Source organism: Epinephelus lanceolatus, chromosome 18 (genome assembly GCF_041903045.1).
Source record: "Epinephelus lanceolatus isolate andai-2023 chromosome 18, ASM4190304v1, whole genome shotgun sequence".
NCBI classification, from domain to species: Eukaryota; Metazoa; Chordata; class Actinopteri; order Perciformes; family Serranidae; genus Epinephelus; species Epinephelus lanceolatus.
Window position 1 is genome coordinate 17,090,617 of NC_135751.1, and position 17,783 is coordinate 17,108,399.

General features: G+C 40.6%; 1 protein-coding gene across 2 annotated transcripts in view; it reads right to left on the reverse strand.

Annotated features, from left to right (window-relative positions):
• Positions 1–1,867: 1,867 nt before the first annotated feature.
• stat5a (signal transducer and activator of transcription 5a) overlaps positions 1,868–17,783 on the reverse strand; it is a 71,933-nt gene continuing 56,017 nt past the window's right edge. For both annotated transcript variants that reach the window (XM_033645017.2, XM_033645018.2), the window contains 11 exons: positions 16,227–16,406; positions 15,357–15,444; positions 13,713–13,835; positions 13,451–13,543; positions 6,122–6,328; positions 5,312–5,406; positions 4,865–5,007; positions 3,250–3,405; positions 3,045–3,096; positions 2,481–2,591; positions 1,868–2,287 (listed from right to left, as the gene is read on the reverse strand). In XM_033645017.2, coding sequence (XP_033500908.1) covers positions 2,164–2,287; positions 2,481–2,591; positions 3,045–3,096; positions 3,250–3,405; positions 4,865–5,007; positions 5,312–5,406; positions 6,122–6,328; positions 13,451–13,543; positions 13,713–13,835; positions 15,357–15,444; positions 16,227–16,406 — 1,372 coding nt within the window. In that variant the 3' untranslated portion in view covers positions 1,868–2,163. The remainder of the gene's footprint in view (positions 2,288–2,480; positions 2,592–3,044; positions 3,097–3,249; positions 3,406–4,864; positions 5,008–5,311; positions 5,407–6,121; positions 6,329–13,450; positions 13,544–13,712; positions 13,836–15,356; positions 15,445–16,226; positions 16,407–17,783) is intronic.

The following is a 17,783-nucleotide window of genomic DNA, read 5'->3' on the forward strand; positions in this document are numbered from 1 at the left end:
GGACTTCTGGCTCTGCTGCTCGGGGATTAAATCGATGGTGTCGACTGCACACATAAAAAAAATAGCATTTATTTTGTAGTGACATCAAAATCTTCTGACTTCTACAAGTTGAGTTAAAATTATTTATAAAACTTTATTTTCCTCTTTTCAACTCAACAGCTGTTTCTCTTGGAAAACCTGATAAACCCAAACCACAAACATGGTACATACATCGAACAGCACACAACGCCATCTACATCATCAAAAGAAAAATAAAATACACAGTCTACAGTGGAACAAAGCTTTAGAAATGATGAGAATAATGGTAATGAAGGATATATCACAAGACGGCCCATGTAGCTTGAGATTTCAAAAACAGGAAAGAAAGCAAAATACAAAAAAAAAAAAAGAAAGTTGCGGAAGAAATGAAAAGATAGTCGAAGGAATATCTTTAATACTGTAATGTCTGTCAGACAAACACAAAAGTACATCCTAAATTCTCTGAATTCCAGTTGCTCTGCGTACTTATCAACTGGTGTGTCTAGTGATACAAGACTTGAAACTCGGACTGAGGAGGTATTTTTACATATATCCTCAACAGGGTCATGCAGAGGGTTTACATTCAGTAGGGGGAGTGCCAGAGAAACAATAATAAAATAGAATTATGATAGAGAAAATAAATTCATATACTCTGTACACACTGATCAATTTCTATTTGGCTTATACATCAGCTAAGCAAAGCGATTCATTCCTGAGGTGCAAGGCTGTTGACACATTTTCTACTATTCAGCATTGTGTGGTTGAGTGAGTGTGTGTGTGTGTGTGTGTGAGTGTGTGTGTGTGTGTGAGTGGCGGGAGTAGGACCATTAAGTCTCAACCTTTTCTAATACACTCATGTACTTATGTTCATCTTTTATGTGTAGCAAAAAGGGGACACACAGTGACAGACATTGCACTACATCCTTGAGTTCTACATGTGGCCTGGTGGCTGGTGAGTCTGGCAAGCATTCAAAGCCTGCATCTATCTGTCTATGCCTTGCAACTTCAGCTGCTGGTGAGGTCACGTCACACAGTGACTTACACACGCTGGTTTTGCCACAGTGTCATGACACAACTACAGGGAGAAGTGGACGGATAGGCAGAGGAGGGGCTGGACATTGACACTTCATGTCTTCACGTTTCAAGCATAAAACAGCCAACAGAGTTAGCCGTCGGGCAGCGAGGATATCTTCTTCACACACATTAACACAAATCACAAGAACAAAAACCCAATGGCCGTACCAACTGGTGTAAATGTGGTGCAGAAACAACAACAGATCCAATAGTAACTACGACTGTCAGTAGAATAATGCGAGGTAGCGTTGATGAGGGGAACAGAGGGAGCTGAAAGGACAAGCAGGCAGCGCTGGGTAAATGCTTAGATTTGCATTTCTGTGTACAAACAGAAGACAAATAGCCCTGTGAGAGCGAGGGAGGTGCATGAACCCCCCCTCCCGGGTTTCAGCTGGTGAACAAATCAGAACAAATGCATCGTACACTTGCGCGTGTGTACCGTGTGCTGATGTGTGTGCTGTCAGTTGCAGAGAGAAAACAGAGTCACTCTGTCTTTAGTGTATATGGATTTGAAAAAAATTGTAACTCTGCAGAGCAATGACTCAGATTATGTTGTTAAGAGCAAAAGCAAAACTTTTCAATAAAAGTTTCTTTTTTCTTCTCATAGGGCAAGTTCAATGTCACTATCAAAATACTGATAACCCATTTACAAAGCGGAAAATATAACAAAATAAAAACATTCAGATGTTGAAATGACTTCATACAGTAGCATATATTTTTTTAAATCTGTTCAAAATCATTTGGAAATGCATGCACAGTGTGGATGAACATTACCTTTTCTTTTCTTTTCTTTTCTTTTACACAATACTGTAACATTGTAGGTTTTGCATTATACCTAGTCTGTTTTACAAACACTTATGGACACAAATAAAACTAAGAGAAGTCACTGACATGCATGCTCTCATGCTGAACAGAAAAAAAAAATCACAACCATTATTAACATTTCACATTATAGCTATCTGAAAAAAAAGAGAAATGAATGGAATTAAACCATGAGAAATATCAATGCAAGTTGGGGCAAGTTAGGAGGCAGGGTTTGTTTGGTGTTGTCACGGGTTAAAAGGTCAAGGGTCAGGACTGTTGGCCGCCCCACTGGCTCTCTACGGGCCGCCGAAGGAGCTCCTCTACATGCCTCGCCACGTCCATGGTGTCGTCCAGGTCGAAGTCTCCGTCGGCATCCAACATAGAGTCACTCCTGCCACAGAACACAGAGTGGAGCCAAACTGCACTCAGACAAGCTGGCAGCACATCACCAAATAAAAAAAAAACAAGCAGGAGCAACAAGACACTTTTTACTCACACAAAATGCACACGCGCACACACACACACACACACACACGCTCACACACACAGAGCAGCTCATAGCTTCAGAGGACTTGTTGACTCACATAGGTGGGTATATGCCGTAGGCGTGAGGGTGATTGACAGGTGCCGGGGAGGCTCCGTGATCCATATAGGTTGGATTCCCACTTGCTGGGTCTGGATTAGCTGTAGTAAACCTGCACACACACACACACACACACACACACACACACACACACACACACACACACAAACCCAAGATAAAAGCCTATGAGTCTATGTTCAGCAGTTGCCTAAGCAACTACCATCAGCGTGTTTTCCAGGCCTCGCTACATCATTATGGCCATTCTCTGTGCTGCGGGCGAACCAGCCGTGAAAACAGGCAGGAAGCGGGGCGCATTAACTAACAAGCCTAACTCTAATGATGAGTGGAAGACAAGCTCGCTCAGGAACCCTGACCATCCTTGATTGGCCTCCTCTAACTGTAACAGCTAGCTAATTGCTGATTTGAATTCAGGGTCCAGTTTGCGTTAACTCTAAATGTTGCCACAGAGGAAAAACTGGCGGGTGGGCGGCAAGGAGGAAAGAAAGGAGAGAAAGAGCAGGAATGGACGAAGAGGAGGAAGGCAAACAGGAAGCTGGGTACTTACTCGGGCACCACTTGTTTGATTTGTGGTTTCACGTAGCCATCCACTGCTTTGGCTTTAAAACAAACAAGCACAGGGAGAGAGAGAATGACGGCTCAGTGAATTCGCCACACAGCAATCAATACGTCCGTTCACTATGAAGGATTTGAAGCTGTGATGTTAAATTTTGAAAGTAACAGAAAGCCTGTGCAAACAGAATGTTGCTTACAGAGTGGTGGGGTGTAATATTTGGAGAAAACCTCATCCTTGGGTCTGTCGGGGTAGAGGAACAGGAGGTGATTGAGATCGCTGATGCGGTCAGCCAGAGAGCGAATGGAAAAGTCTTTGGTTGTATAGGGCATGAGGTTCCAGACCATTCTCTCACCTGGAGAAACACAGCACCCACACCACAGCATCAGCAATTAGAGTAATATAATCAGTAGATGACAGATAGCAGAAGTTATGTTGTGAAAGTGGCTACACCAATTCAACTTAAACCTCAGATTGGTTACTAATAAGTCCCCCTCCAGAGACATTTTAAAATAGTCTGGAATGATCAATGTTTGTTCAACAAGGTTTTCTCAAATAAAAAGTTGAAGAAAAATCTGAAAAGTAGATCTGCTTTTCCTCCCTCAGTGAAAAATTATGGATGTGGCCTCCACCTCGACCACCACCGCTGCTTGCCTCAGGTTTCACTTTTGCTTTCCGCTTTCTCCAGCGCTGGCACAGCACTACAACAAAGTGTGGAGATACCTAGATCTGGCTATGCGAGACTGGTACTAGTGCTGGATTGACCGGTGAAAGAAAAGTATGCATTAAGATGTCTAGCATCATAGGCATAGATTTCTAGGCATACATAGAAAACATGCTTTTGTCCCCTCCAAATGAAAGCAGCAGACGGTTTTCATTCTGACGAGGAGACTCATAAATCCAACAATGCCTCTGGTAAAGTAGGTGCAATAGCTGTAGTCTGCCATTAAACAGAAAGGAGAAAAAACAAGTACACATGGTTGAATCAGGAAGTACCATGACATTTCCACCATAAATTGATGCAGAAAATAACAAAAATGTGCACAAAAATAATTCACCATAATGCAGGAAAATAAGTGTCTGACACTCAAGATTTCTTGGGGTGGACTGCGAGTGCAACATGATCATTCATTTGGAGTTATGCGTCTGGCCGAACTGGTGAAGTCTGTTGCAGGTTGTCTTTCTGACCCCGAGTGGTCAGAAAAATAAATTAATGCAGCTTTAATTTTAGAAAAAGATCACAGGAGATTTAAAATGCATCTGACTTAAATTCCTGCCTTGATTCATGCTAATTTTTGAAAGTCTGAAAATGATGCAATCTCAACCTTGTTATAACTGTCACGGTCACATTTTGTCCTTTTTGATCAGTTGCCAATCTTCAAGAAGACGGTCTTAGATGAATGCAAAGGGCAGCTTTTCACTGAGACCCTTGGGGGGGGAATGAATGACAGCCTACATCCTTGAAGTACCTTGGTTTAGTTTAAATTTGTTAACCTCAACAGACTGACACCAACAGTGAGCTCAGTGCACAGTAAACAAAAGAAGGACGCAGAGGTCCGGCTCCAACCATGTAGCTGGATGAGTGATGTTGCAGGGTAATGAGAGGAGCAACCACGGAAAGTGCATTAAGCCCACAATGCTTCACCTAAAGCCTGCATCCTTTTTTGATGATGGAAAGCAAGGCATTCAGTGTATGTTGTGGCTGGTTAGTAGCTGCTAAATCAATAAGGCTTGGCTGTAATTAAATCCCCTGGACCTTATAATAAAACATTTTACCAGTACCTGTGACAGTCACATGCATTTATATGTCATACCTGCTTTGTTAGGATTTTCTGCCACCCAGGCGATTGTAATTCCTCCAATCTCAGAGTCACTAAAGCGCAGAAGGAAAGTACCATTGGGTTTGGACATCAACATGTCCTGGGCCTGCTGCTTGTTCACAAAGCCCAATATGGCTCTAAAAAAAGAGAAGAGAGATAATTAAAACTGTCATTGCCGCACCTTCACTCTCCTTCTTTTAAATCCTAGTTAACTGAGGAGAGCAGGTCCAGCTCCCCAAGTTGCCATGGAAAATAATGAAAGTGAACTAATGCCCTAAGCTGTAAAGACTGACAAAACTAGGACAGGAAACATTTACTTTTACAGAACATGCAGTCCAGCTTCCAAATTGAACCAAAAGCTATTGTTTTCACTATTTGGTTCTGACACATTTTTCAATAAAAAAAAAAAGAAACTAACAAAAACCTCTGCAGCTTCCTTACCCATCATTCCAGTGTGGTTTGAGATGCTTTTTTGTGAGTTCCATCACACCATCAAACCACTGCCAAAATGTGAAGTTCCTCACTGGCAAGCTTTCCTGCATGCAAAATGTTTTTGGGGGAAAAAAAAAAAAAACATTTAAAAAAAGCACACTGGATCTGTACATCTTTAAAAAGGTTTTCACTTCCCCTCATGTGCAGCCAATCCATAAATACAACAGAGAACAACATGTCCTCATCCCAGTTGTTTATGATTTAACCAAGTGTGCAACTGTGTGCGTGTATGTTGTTGTGTGAAGAAAAAGAAGAGCGGGTGAAACTGTGTGTATGTGTGTAGCTCGTACACCAGTCCGTGGGGCGGCTGAAACTTGATGTTCCTGTAATCTAATGAGAGTGATTGTGTGTAGTGAATGTGAGTGTGTTTTCTGCTATGGCCAGCTGCTTTGAGCCAGAAAATGAGGCCTCCAGCCTTTCACTGTGTGGACAAACAGGCCCATTAAGATGAAGACCTGGCCACCAATGAGGCGCTCTCACTCAAGTCGATTACAGAATAGGGCTGTAGAGCACTGCAAATGGAGCACGAAATATTCCTATGTATGAATAAGCACTACACTCCATGGAGAACAAGCATGCAAATGAAATGGCTTACTGCAAACTGGCCTGCAGGCATTTTTAAAATGCAAAGAGGAGAAAACCTTCTCTAATTATGAGTGAATTCCATACATTAACACAGATGATATCAGATAATTAGTATCTTCTCTATAATAGCGTAAAAAAAGGGAGAGAATCACAAGGAAAGAGTCTGGTGCTGACCCTGTTGAATTGTGACCAAGTCATAGTCATGTTGCGGTAGTCGTCGGGGTTGTTGCTAGAGCTGCTGAAGGCCTTTTGAGCCAGGAAGACCAGGTTCTCTTCAGACAGGCCTCGGTTACTCTGCACCTCAGCCTTGTACTTCATATTGATGGCATCACACAGCTGAGGCCAAAGCACCTTATCTGGCACGAGGAAAGGCACCCGTCCCTGTGGATGCAGAGGATTTACATGAGCTTTATAGATGAAAGAAGGGTGGCGGCAGAATGCAAAACACGGTCATATATAAAATGTGCAAACATGAGCACATCAACAAAAGGCAAGGCAAGGCAAGGCAATTTTATTTATATAGCACCATTCATACACAAGGCAATTCAGTGTGCTTTACAAGAGAAATACGTTAAGATAAAACATTAAAGGAACAATAGATCATTAAAAATAAAAGCTAAAAGCAAGAAAAACAGTGCAGAAAATGCATTTAAAAAGCAAACATAAAGCAAAAGCAACAGCAGACAAATATAAAAACAATAGTTACAGATTATCCTAACAATAAGTTACATATCTAGTTCACTGGTAAGCTGCAGTAAATAGTAATGTTTTAAGCCCTGATTTAAATGAGTTGACAGTTTCAGCTGACCTTAGATATTCTGGAAGTTTGTTCCACAGGCGGGGAGCATAGAAACTAAAGGCTGCTTCACCTTGTTTGGTTTTGATTCTGGGAACACTGAGTAAACCTGTTCCAGATGATCTGAGGGGTCTGGATGCTTCATAACAAGTATATCAGAGATGTATTTAGGCCCGAGACCATTTAGTGCTTTATAGACAAGTAACAAGATTTTAAAGTCTATCCTTTGACACACAGGAAGCCAGTGCAGTGATTTAAGCACTGGTGTGATGTGCTCCACTCTCTTGGTGTTGGTGAGGACTCTGGCAGCAGCGTTCTGGACAAGCTGCAGTTGTCTGATTGATTTTTTACTCAGGCCTGTAAAGACACCGTTACAATAGTCCAGCCTGCTGAAAATGAAAGCATGAACAAGTTTTTCTGTATCTTGTTTAGACAGAAATTCTTTTATTCTTGCTATGTTTTTAAGGTGGTAGTAGGCTGATATAGTAATTGTCTTAATGTGACTATTGAAATTTAGGTCTGAGTCCAGAACTACACCAAGATTTCTGGCTTGATTTGTAGGTTTTAGTGTCATGGTGTCAAGGTGAGCACTGACTATTGATCTTTGTTCTTTGGGACCAAAAACAACTATCTCAGTTTTTTCTGTGTTAAGTTGTAGAAAATTCTGGCACATCCAGGTATTGATTTCATCAATGCACTTATTTAGTAGATATAGGGGACTGTAGTCATCTGGTGACACTGTTATGTAAAGTTGTGTGTCATCTGCATAAGTATGGTAGGAGATGTTATGATATTCCATAATCTGAGCAAGAGGGAGCATATAGATGTTGAACAGAAGAGGCCCAAGAATGGACCCTTGAGGAACTCCACATGTAATCTTTGTTTGCACAGATTCATCATTGCCAAGTGACACAAAGAAATCCCTGTCTTGTAAATAAGATTTAAACCAATTTAGCACAGTGCCAGAAAGTCCCACAAACTTTTCTAGTCTGTCGAGCAGTATGTTATGGTCAACTGTGTCGAATGCAGCACTTAGGTCCAGTAATACCAGAACCGAAATCTTTGATGCATCACTGCTCAGATGAATGTCATTTAAAACTTTTACAAGTGCAGTCTCAGTCCTGTGATGTGCTCAAAATCCAGACTGAAAGGCATCAAAGGAATTGTTTTGCTCCAAGAAGGTGTTAAGTTGCTGAAAAACAACCTTTTCAATGATCTTTCCTAAAAATGGTAGGTTTGATATGGGCCTGTAGTTATTTATTACTGAGGCATCCAGATTAGGCTTTTTTAAGAGAGGTTTAATGACTGCAGTTTTCAGGGCCATTGGAAAAAGGCCTGACTGAAGAGAACAGTTCACTATCTGTAGTATATCTGATGCTATGCAGTTAAAAACATCTTTAAAAAAGCTTGTAGGCAGAGTGTCAAGGCAGCAGGTAGTGGACCTAAGGTTTCTAACTATGTCTGTAGCATAATTTAATGGGTGAAAAAGTGCCAAATTAACTGGAGTAGTCTTATGAGGCACAGGTGAAATAGCCACTGTGTTGGAGTTACAGACTGTCTGTCTTATCTTTGAAATCTTGTCTGTGAAAAAAGAAACAAAGTCATTGCATGCCTTGGTGGATAGCAGTTCAGGAGGGACTGACGCTGATGGGTTTGTCAGTCTGTCAACAACAGTAAATAAAGTCCGTGCATTGTTGTTATTTTTGTTGATAATCTCAGAGAAAAAGGACTGCCGCGCCCTTTTTAGCTCCAAGCTATAGATGTGCAGACTTTCCTTATAGATGTCATAATGAACCTGGAGTTTGGTTTTTCGCCACCTGCGTTCTGCTTTTCTGCATTCTCTTTTTTGAGCTTTTACCTGTGTGGCGTTCCTCCATGGTGGTTTTTTATTACCAGAGACAACTTTGACCTTCATGGGGGCAATATTGTCCATAATATTCATAGCTTTAGAGCTGAAACTATGAACCAGATCATTGACAGAGACTGAGGGCACAGCTGGTGTGGGTATGAAATCCTTGGTGAATAGTGTACAGGTGTTTTCGTTGATATAGCGTGTTCTGATTACCCCTGTTGTACTTTTACTGGTGTCAGCGGGGATGGCCATTTTAAAGAAAACACAGTAATGATCAGTCACCACAACCTCAGAAATGTTGAGCCCTTTGGAGATAATTAGATCTAAAATATGTCCCTTATTGTGTGTTGGCTCTGTTACATGCTGGGAAAGTTCAAAGTTGTCCAGGATGTAGAAAAGTTCTTTCGCACTGCCATCTTTGGGATTATCAATATGAATATTAAAATCACCCACTATAACAACACAGTCAAAATCAATACAGACAACAGACAATAGTTTAGAAAAGTCATCAACAAAGTGTGCACTATATTTTGGAGGCCTGTAAATGGTTACTAATACTGCTTGACAGGAGGATCTCAACTACAGTGCAACATATTCAAAAGACTCAAACTTCCCATATGACAACTGTACTGCACTGGTAAACATCCTTAAATAAAGTGGCTACTCCACCTCTTTTCCTAAGTTCTCTAACTGAGCTGCTAAAATGGAAGTTTGGGGGGGCTGATTCAATAAGTACTGCTGCACTGTTGTTTTCATTTAACCAAGTTTCAGTTAAAAACATAAAATCAAGGTTTCTCTTGATAATAAAATCATTAATTAATAGTGACTTGCCAGCCAGAGATCTGATATTTAATAAAGCTAAGTTTAATGTACTAACATTGTCTGACACAGTCTGTGGCTGACGCATAACTGGAGAGATTAGATAGAGTAGCTGTGCGCTTCAAGTACACATTGTTTTTCCTGATGCTAGTCAAAACAGGAATGACAGACCTTGGAGATGACTCTGGCTGATGCTTTTCAGTTTCAAGATGTGACCATGCCACCGGCTATTTAAGATTGCCGGTATGTTTAAGGAAGCGGCATGGGGTCTGACTCATCTCTGACAGGCACCTGAGTGATGATGTCTAGGGCTACTATTTAAGAGTTCATCAGTTTGACTGAGCTTTAGTTTTAGTTTTAGTGTGGCAGCATTAACTAACTCCTTGATTGGTGAATGGGGGGGGGGGGGGGGGGGTTGACGCTGGCTCCGTGGTGATTGTGGTGGTGGTGGGGAGGGTCGATGTTGGCTCCTTACTGGTTGTGCTGGTGCTGGGGGGGAGGAGGGGGGTTGTTGGATCCCTGACTGGGACAGAGACATCCTCTGAATGCCTTGGGTGATGTGGAGCAAAGGGTCAGGTGAAGGGGAAGAGATGCAGGCTGTCTGTCTCTGTGCCACGTACTTGTCCTTGGCTCTTATCTGTCCATTCTTGTTTTGGTATGGCCTTCCAAGAGCATGACGTAGGTTGGCCCCGAGTAGTCTGCATCCAGTGATGTTCAGATGAATCCCATCACGCTGAAAGTGATCCTTACAGTTCCAAAAGATGTTAAAATTGTCAATAAACCTTATCCCATGAGTGAAGCATGCCGATGTCAGCCATGTATTCAGGGCAAAGAGTCTGGTAAAAGACTTGATTCCTTTCCCCAGGGTTGGAATGGGGCCAGAAATGAACACATTTTGTGACTGACAGTCACTCAGTTTCTCCAGGAGTAGGGAAAAGTCTTTTTTCAGGATCTCAGAGCCAGTTTTTCCTCGTAGAATGTCAAAAGACCCAGCATGGATGATGATCCTCATGTTACTGGGGTGTGTAGAGAGGATCACTGGCAACAGCTCAGTTAGCTCCCTGACAGACGTGTCAGACACTGTTAGATTTTCATTCTTTGCCATTCTTACATGCTTGGTTATTGAGTCTCCGATCAGGATGGTATCTGGCTGATCAGGTGTGGTGTTAGCGATACTTCTCCTGGCCCTTGGCTTCTCAGGTGTGGAGTTAGCATAGTTTTTTCTGGCCCTGGGTCTAGCAGTGGTTTTGGGGCTATTGCTTGCATTTTGGATAGCCTTGGCCTGCCTGGGTTCAGTGTAGTTGGTATTGTCACATATTTCATTTGGAGCCAGTGCATCATACCTGTTGTGTAGAGAGAGTTCAAGTGGAGGGGTGAGCGTTGGGGCTCTCTTGACTGATTTCCTGCTGGATTTGCCTTTGCGTCTAGTGACATCAGACCAAGTCCTAGCTGGAGTTGATGCTTTTGGTCGAGCACCAGTCCTGTGCCAGTAGGAAGGGTCATTAGGGAAGGCCAGTTTGGGAGCCTCTGCAGCTGATCCAGTGGTGTTAGGACATATCCATGGGATTGTGTCAGCCAAGTCAGCGATGGTATGCTCCACATTTGTTGTATTTCCATATACACCAGTCTGTCCATCAGCACCTTGTATGTTAGCTGCCACAGAGTCAATGAATTGCTCACTCTCACGAATTTGTTGTAGCGTTTCATTCTTCTTTTGAAGCTGCATTATCATCTCGGTTAGTCGCTCACACTCTGTGCAGCTCATAGATTTTGCCATCTTGTCCTTGTCCTAATCACAGGTTTCCAGTCACAGACACAGCAAAAGGCTTGCACTGTGCCTCAGCCCTGCTCACACAGTACTAAAGTGGTGAAAAAGTGGTGAAAATATGGCAGTAGTCCTCTGTATCTTTCACAAATGAAAGTCCCAATGCTTTATAAGTATCCAGAATCTACTTTCTGTAGCTTTTAGCAGAAAAAAAACAAGTATATCCACAAAAGAATGTAAGCAAAGCGGAGCGCAAGCAGCAGACCGTCTGCACTGTAAGAAAGCCGGAAGCATTACAAAAGCACTTGTAACTACTCCAGAGAAGTAGTGTTTTTATTAGATTAGTAGTGTTATTTCTTATCCAATAGTCACCAGTATTCTAATGTAACACTTCTACTCATATTCATATTTATTTAACTGGTCATTCATTCCGCTATGCACTTTAAATACCAGATGCCTCTTTGTCCAGGGCTCTGCTGGAACTGTCCTCTCTTATATTATACATCTCTTATATTCTACATTTTGCATGTGCGCTTTACCTGTATATGTATATATGTACACATGTATAAATGCATATATATGTGTGATGTATATATATATATATGTATATATGTATATATATAAATTATTTTTAAAAAAATCTTTTTATCTTTATATTTTTGTACTTGTACATGTCTGAAGGCATTCCCATGTACTCCGCATGTGGAAATGACAATAAAGTTGAACTTGACTTGACTTGACATTGCATCATTGTTTCTGCAAAGGTTACATTTTTTTGTGAACAGATCCAAATCAAAGGAAAATAAAGTAGTTAGTAGTTCAAGTGGATAGACAAAACATACAGTGTACAGATATTGATATTAGTATTAATATCACTATCATATGCATTTATCTTTATATGAAGGGCAACAACTATTGATTATTTCTATAATTGTTTAATCAACTAAAGGTTAAAGGGAAACTTTGGTGTCTTTCAACATGGACCCCCTTTACCCATGTTTTTGTGTCTAAGTGACTAACTGAGGAAAACATTTTTACAATTGGTCCAGTACCAAGCCACATCCCTGCAGCTGCGAAACGGACTGCAATGTAACCACTAGAGGCAATTGCGCACTGTCAATGCACGTCCACTAAAAGTGGACAGGCTCAGATTGTTATTTTAGGTGTCAGCATTATGGAAAGGAAAAACAAATTCTGTACTTTTTGCTTAAATCGGTCTCTTTGTCATTGTTGTCCTACAACAACTAAACTCTTTGACTTCAGAATGAGACTTCTTGAGTGAGATGTTGTTAGATACAATAACAAAGAGACCAGATCAAGTGAAAGGTAAGAAAAATTCTTTATTTCTCTGATGCCTCGTTTCCACTTATGTATAGTGCCCGTAGAGCTGCAAAATATATGGATGATGCCGCTAGAAATTTGATAGAAACTACCTGTAGCCATGGGGGACAGGCTGATTTTGTCCGTTTTTTGCCATCCGGTAGTTTGGAATGCTTGGAACATTTCCGGGACAAAAACAGGAATTTCAATACGTGGCATGTTGTGTGAAATATTTAATCAAAAGGACATATGAACAGCTGAATGAGTCATAATGATGATCTGACTGTATGTAATATTTATCATATTTTAGCAGAATAACATTACTCAAATTCACAATGTGTTAAAACTAGATCAGCTTCTTTTTAATCATACAAATTCACTGTCAATCAACACAGGCAACTGAATTGAAGAAATTAGCCTGTTAGCCAGTTAGCAGCCTGTTAGCTAAGCTAGCAAACTGTCATACAGTCGCTCCAAAATCCACTGCAAAATTTCAATTTTTTAAATATACTTGCAGCAAATTCAGAACTGAAATATTACAGAGGGGAGGAGTTTCGCAGGGCACATCGGATGTAACTGAGATTTTCATAGGAATGAATGGACTTCTGATTGCCTCGTCTCCGTGGAAACAAGGCCTCAGGGTTCTTTCCTAAATGCAGTCAGAAATTTATAATAACAATTTCAGCCTGTCAGTGGCAAAACAAACACTTTCAGTGGATGCACATTGACAGTGCCAACATGCCCCAAGTGGTTACACTGCTGCTCATTTTGCAGCTACTGGCTGCAGTCCTCTCTCTTATTGGAGCAATTTCAAAAATTGTTGTCTCCATTAGTCACTTAGACACAAAAAATGTGGGAAAATAGGGTCCAGGTTGAAAATTACCAAAGTTGCCATGTATTCATCTCTAAATAAAATTTTGAACACAGACACACACACGAACATTTACTCACTGGCTCTGCAAAAGCGTTGTCCCACAACACAGTTGCTGTGGCATTATTGTCTTGGCTACCATGAACTATCACCACTACCGGAAGTGATAACGTCTGTTTGGAAAAAGAGGGGAAACCATCATTATATGAATGCAATGACAAAAAATACTGCGAAACAACATGACTTTTGTAGTATTTGAATGGTAAATGGTTTAAATGGCAAATCTAAACCATATAAATAATATAGTCCTTTCTTCCAACTCTTCTGTCTGTGTCCTCTTACCTTCACTTGAAAGACAAGCTCATTGCCTCCGACACTGAACTGGGACTCAAACAGAATTGTGAACTTCTCTTCTGTGACAGATTCTGCTCCTCGTCTGTCCGAACGCTTGATCCTCTTCAAAGACTACATGAAAGATAATGTGTAAGAATGAGCAGTAGTGCATATATGGTACAGATAGGCTGACATTGCATACATCATACATACAGTGCACGCAAGCATAATTAACTTTGAGTCAGACTACAGGGCTGACATGTTAATAGTCTATGGATGTCTCTGAGGATTGTTGCTAACAACGTGTGATGTAGAGAGAGACTCCACTGAAGCTGCAGACTGATGCTCCAAAGCACTACTGAGTTGCAATGAGTTTGTGCAATACATACTGCATTGTTATACCAACACCACACAGTCACTAGACAATTAGGAGTGTTGAAGTGCAGCTCAACTCCTTAGATTTTATTCAAAGGGGGCTCATTTATCTTATTTTTGAGGCCTTTCTAAGTGTTCCTGGTGTATTAAAATCAGAAAATTCTGATTTTGGTCAATATATGAATGTTTTAGCCTCAAAATGCTATTTTCCCAAGCCCTTCTAAAAACTTTTTTCCCACACGGCCTGATGTGGGTTTCTACATTATGTTGCTGCAATATACATAAACCCATGTACTGCTGTGGACGCCATGTTAGTTTGGTTCTGAAAGTCACACAATAACGATCAAACTAAATGACCGAGTAACTCCTGTGTTCTGTGAGGTAAAATTGCTATTTCTGTCAATGGAGTCTGGTGGCTTTAAGGAGAACATGCACAATGGATTTGGTTCCCCCTTCAAAAAGGGCTGTCTGATGGCAAGGTAAAGAGGTAAAATTATCTAAATATAACGTACACTTAAACTGATGTTGATTTTAATAGGTGCTCCCTTTTTTAAGGGGGAACACACAAGGAGTTACCAATTACCACAGCCGCTGATCGGTTAGTTAGTTTGTGTTACTGTGTGACTTTCAGAACCAAACTATCTGCAGTAGGCTATATACTGTATATCCTCCTGTCTGCCTTTTCCAGACTGGGGAGCATGCCAGCTGCATCTACAGTAGGTAATACATGAACTATGGATCTAATATACAATACAAATGCAGTACTATATCTAATCTCAATGTGTCTTCACCTGGTTAAATAAAGGTTAAACTTTTCTCACTCTTCATGCTTGCACTGTCAGCTAAAGGTGTGTGTGGGGAGTGGGGGGATCAGCATTAGCCTAAACCACTACTTTTTGCTGATGGCTGAGTGGGAGTTTCCATTTAAAAGACACAGAAAAAAAGCATATGTACCTGCCCTTTAAATGTTATTTCAATATAATGACTTTTATCTAAAAATCCAGTAAAATTGGAACCACTTTAGCAAGAAGTAAAACTATTTCACCCCAAATATATATTTACAGTTATTATAGGAAAATGTTATTTGAGGCATAGCTAACATAGAGCCACTTTTGCCACAGATTTCCATACTACTGATGTACATGGCGATTGAACACATCTCACCAAAGAGCAACCTACAATATGTCTTGCATGCCAGAGTCAGCTCTGCTCTTCCACAGATTTGTGAACACTGAGATAGTCAACTCAATGTAGTAACTTCACTTTAGGAACACTTACCATGTTCCTGAAGTGGGCGCTGAGAGTGCCTGTAGTCTGGTGGTACTCCATCACACAGTTATTGTTGAGAATTTCTCCACTGCTGTCACTGAAAGAGAGAGACAATCAGGGAGAGAGTTAATTAGCTGTAACGTCTGCCTTGACACACTCAAGTACTGAGAATTATATTCTTCCCAGAACAAATTAAGACAAAATGATGCTCGTTTGGACGACAGCAACTGAGTCAAAATCACACAAGGTGTAGGAATGATGTTCATGCTCACTTTTTTTTATAGCTGGAAGATTGAGCTACCACTACCTTCACTACATGACAAACAAAACACCAGGCAGATGTCTCTGGGCTGCGGACTGGGGTTTAGATGAGAAACAGGAGATGATGGCTAAGCTGTTGAACTGCTCACCCATATAGCCACTGGCTGCCTGGCTGATCTACAGTCTTGGAAGGTTTCTATTTGTCAGTAGGAATGTAGAACGAGGCTGGGGAACAGGCTAAATGTGGATTCTGCATCCACACCATAGATTCCTCTGAGGCATTGTTAAAGTTCCAGCCATGTCTTTGTGGTGAGGTCTGGAAACACACTAGGCCAGAGTTCATCCTGGGATCCAGTAATCCCTGTAGAAAACTAAATATCTGTATCTTAATGGCGCCGTGGGAGCTCACTGTGGGGTTCCCACTAAATGAAACCAGGATACTAAAAAATGTGTATACTTTGCAACTCATTAAAACAAATAATTTTTATGTATAAATTCAAAATAAACCACATGGCTAAAATCTGAACCTCCATAAAAACCCAATTGTGTTTTTTGGAATTGTTGCTGGCATTTTCTGTATTCAAATCCACACTGAAATTTATGGGGCACTGGACTTACTTCCTTGTGTTCTCGTTCTTCAGCAGGGCCTTGGCTTGCTGTTCGCTAATGATGGTAGCTTTGACCTGGGGGGGGTTCATGTGCACATTCAATTTCCCCCCAACTAGGAGGCGGATGGTAGCGGCAAACTTGGTTTGGGTTTTTAGCACCTGTGGAGGCTGTTTTTCAATGATGAAGGTGCTGTGGAGACAAAAAGGAGTTAGACTGAATGACAGAACAAAGCTGATTAGGTGGCTCAGTTAATCCAAGTGCAATATGTCGGAAAGATTTGTTGCACATAATCTCCAAAAGCATTAAGCCAAAAACATGTAAAAAAAAAAAAAAAAAAAAAAAAAGAGTTATTTTTTGGATCTTCAGAGCAAAGTTGTGTTTGAATGTATTATACCAGCATTAGCATCAGCATGTAACAACAAAGCTGGATCTCAATTATGGCTGTAGGGCTGTAGAGGGCTGCAAACTGATGCAAGCGCAAAGTTAACACATTTTGTCATTAGGTTTACATGCCATCAACATGCTAATTAGACTTAAAGTGCAATGATTTGGGTTTGAAATGCTGAATGCAAACTAACTGTTTACAGTGATAGCTTCAAAAAGTTACTTTCAGCTCTACTGATCTGCAGATTTGAGAACATAAGCCTTTGGGTCCTGTTCTTTAAATGTAGTTTAGCTAATGCAGACTAACATGCTGTTACTAGGCTATAATAATCCTGCTTATTCTCATCTACTTAATTTAATTTTTTTGAAAGCAGTTTGATTTGTTATTCATGGACGAAGTTAATGTAAATAATGCATTACTAATTTAAGATAATGGCAAAATGAGTTGAGACCAAAAGACACTTGAAAGCATGGTCTGCATTCATATGATTGGCTGATTCCTGATTATGTGATTACAGTGAGGTAGGTGTTGGGTACCTTCCCACCATGCACTAGGGCAATAGATCCATAGACAGAAGACTCATTTTACATATGAACGTGTGCATTGTCATGGCAGTCAGTTTGTTCTACATTGTGCTGAACCATGTTTTCACTTTGGTGTTGTGTTTAACTGTATATCTACATACGGAGCTGGTCTTCTCCCACGCCGTTAGCCATGCTGTTTCTACAGTAGCCCAGATTAGATTAGACAAACCAAACACTAGCTCTGGATAAAGCCATTCACTTTTTGCATTGACCACCATAGTTCATCTACCATGGTAAATAGGAGAAGTTTTAGTTCTACAACCTCACCACTAAATGCCACTAAATCCTACACACTAGCCCTTTAATAAAGTTTAGCATCCGATAACAAATTTTAATTTTAATGTCTAATTAATGCCAAAAAATTAAAAACATTTGGAGTGAATCTTTTTGTGTGTATGCAGACCTTTAATTTGTTTATAGTTTATCACATACTGTATATGTATGGGTAACTTTGCATTATGAAAATTTAGTTTAGTAATGGTTTCTCAGTAACTGGCATTTTCTCTTGTAAAATTATATTCACACAACACTTAAATTATAAATCTAAGAGAGCAAGCCATTTGAAAATGACTCAATGTATGTAGTTTGCTGTAACAT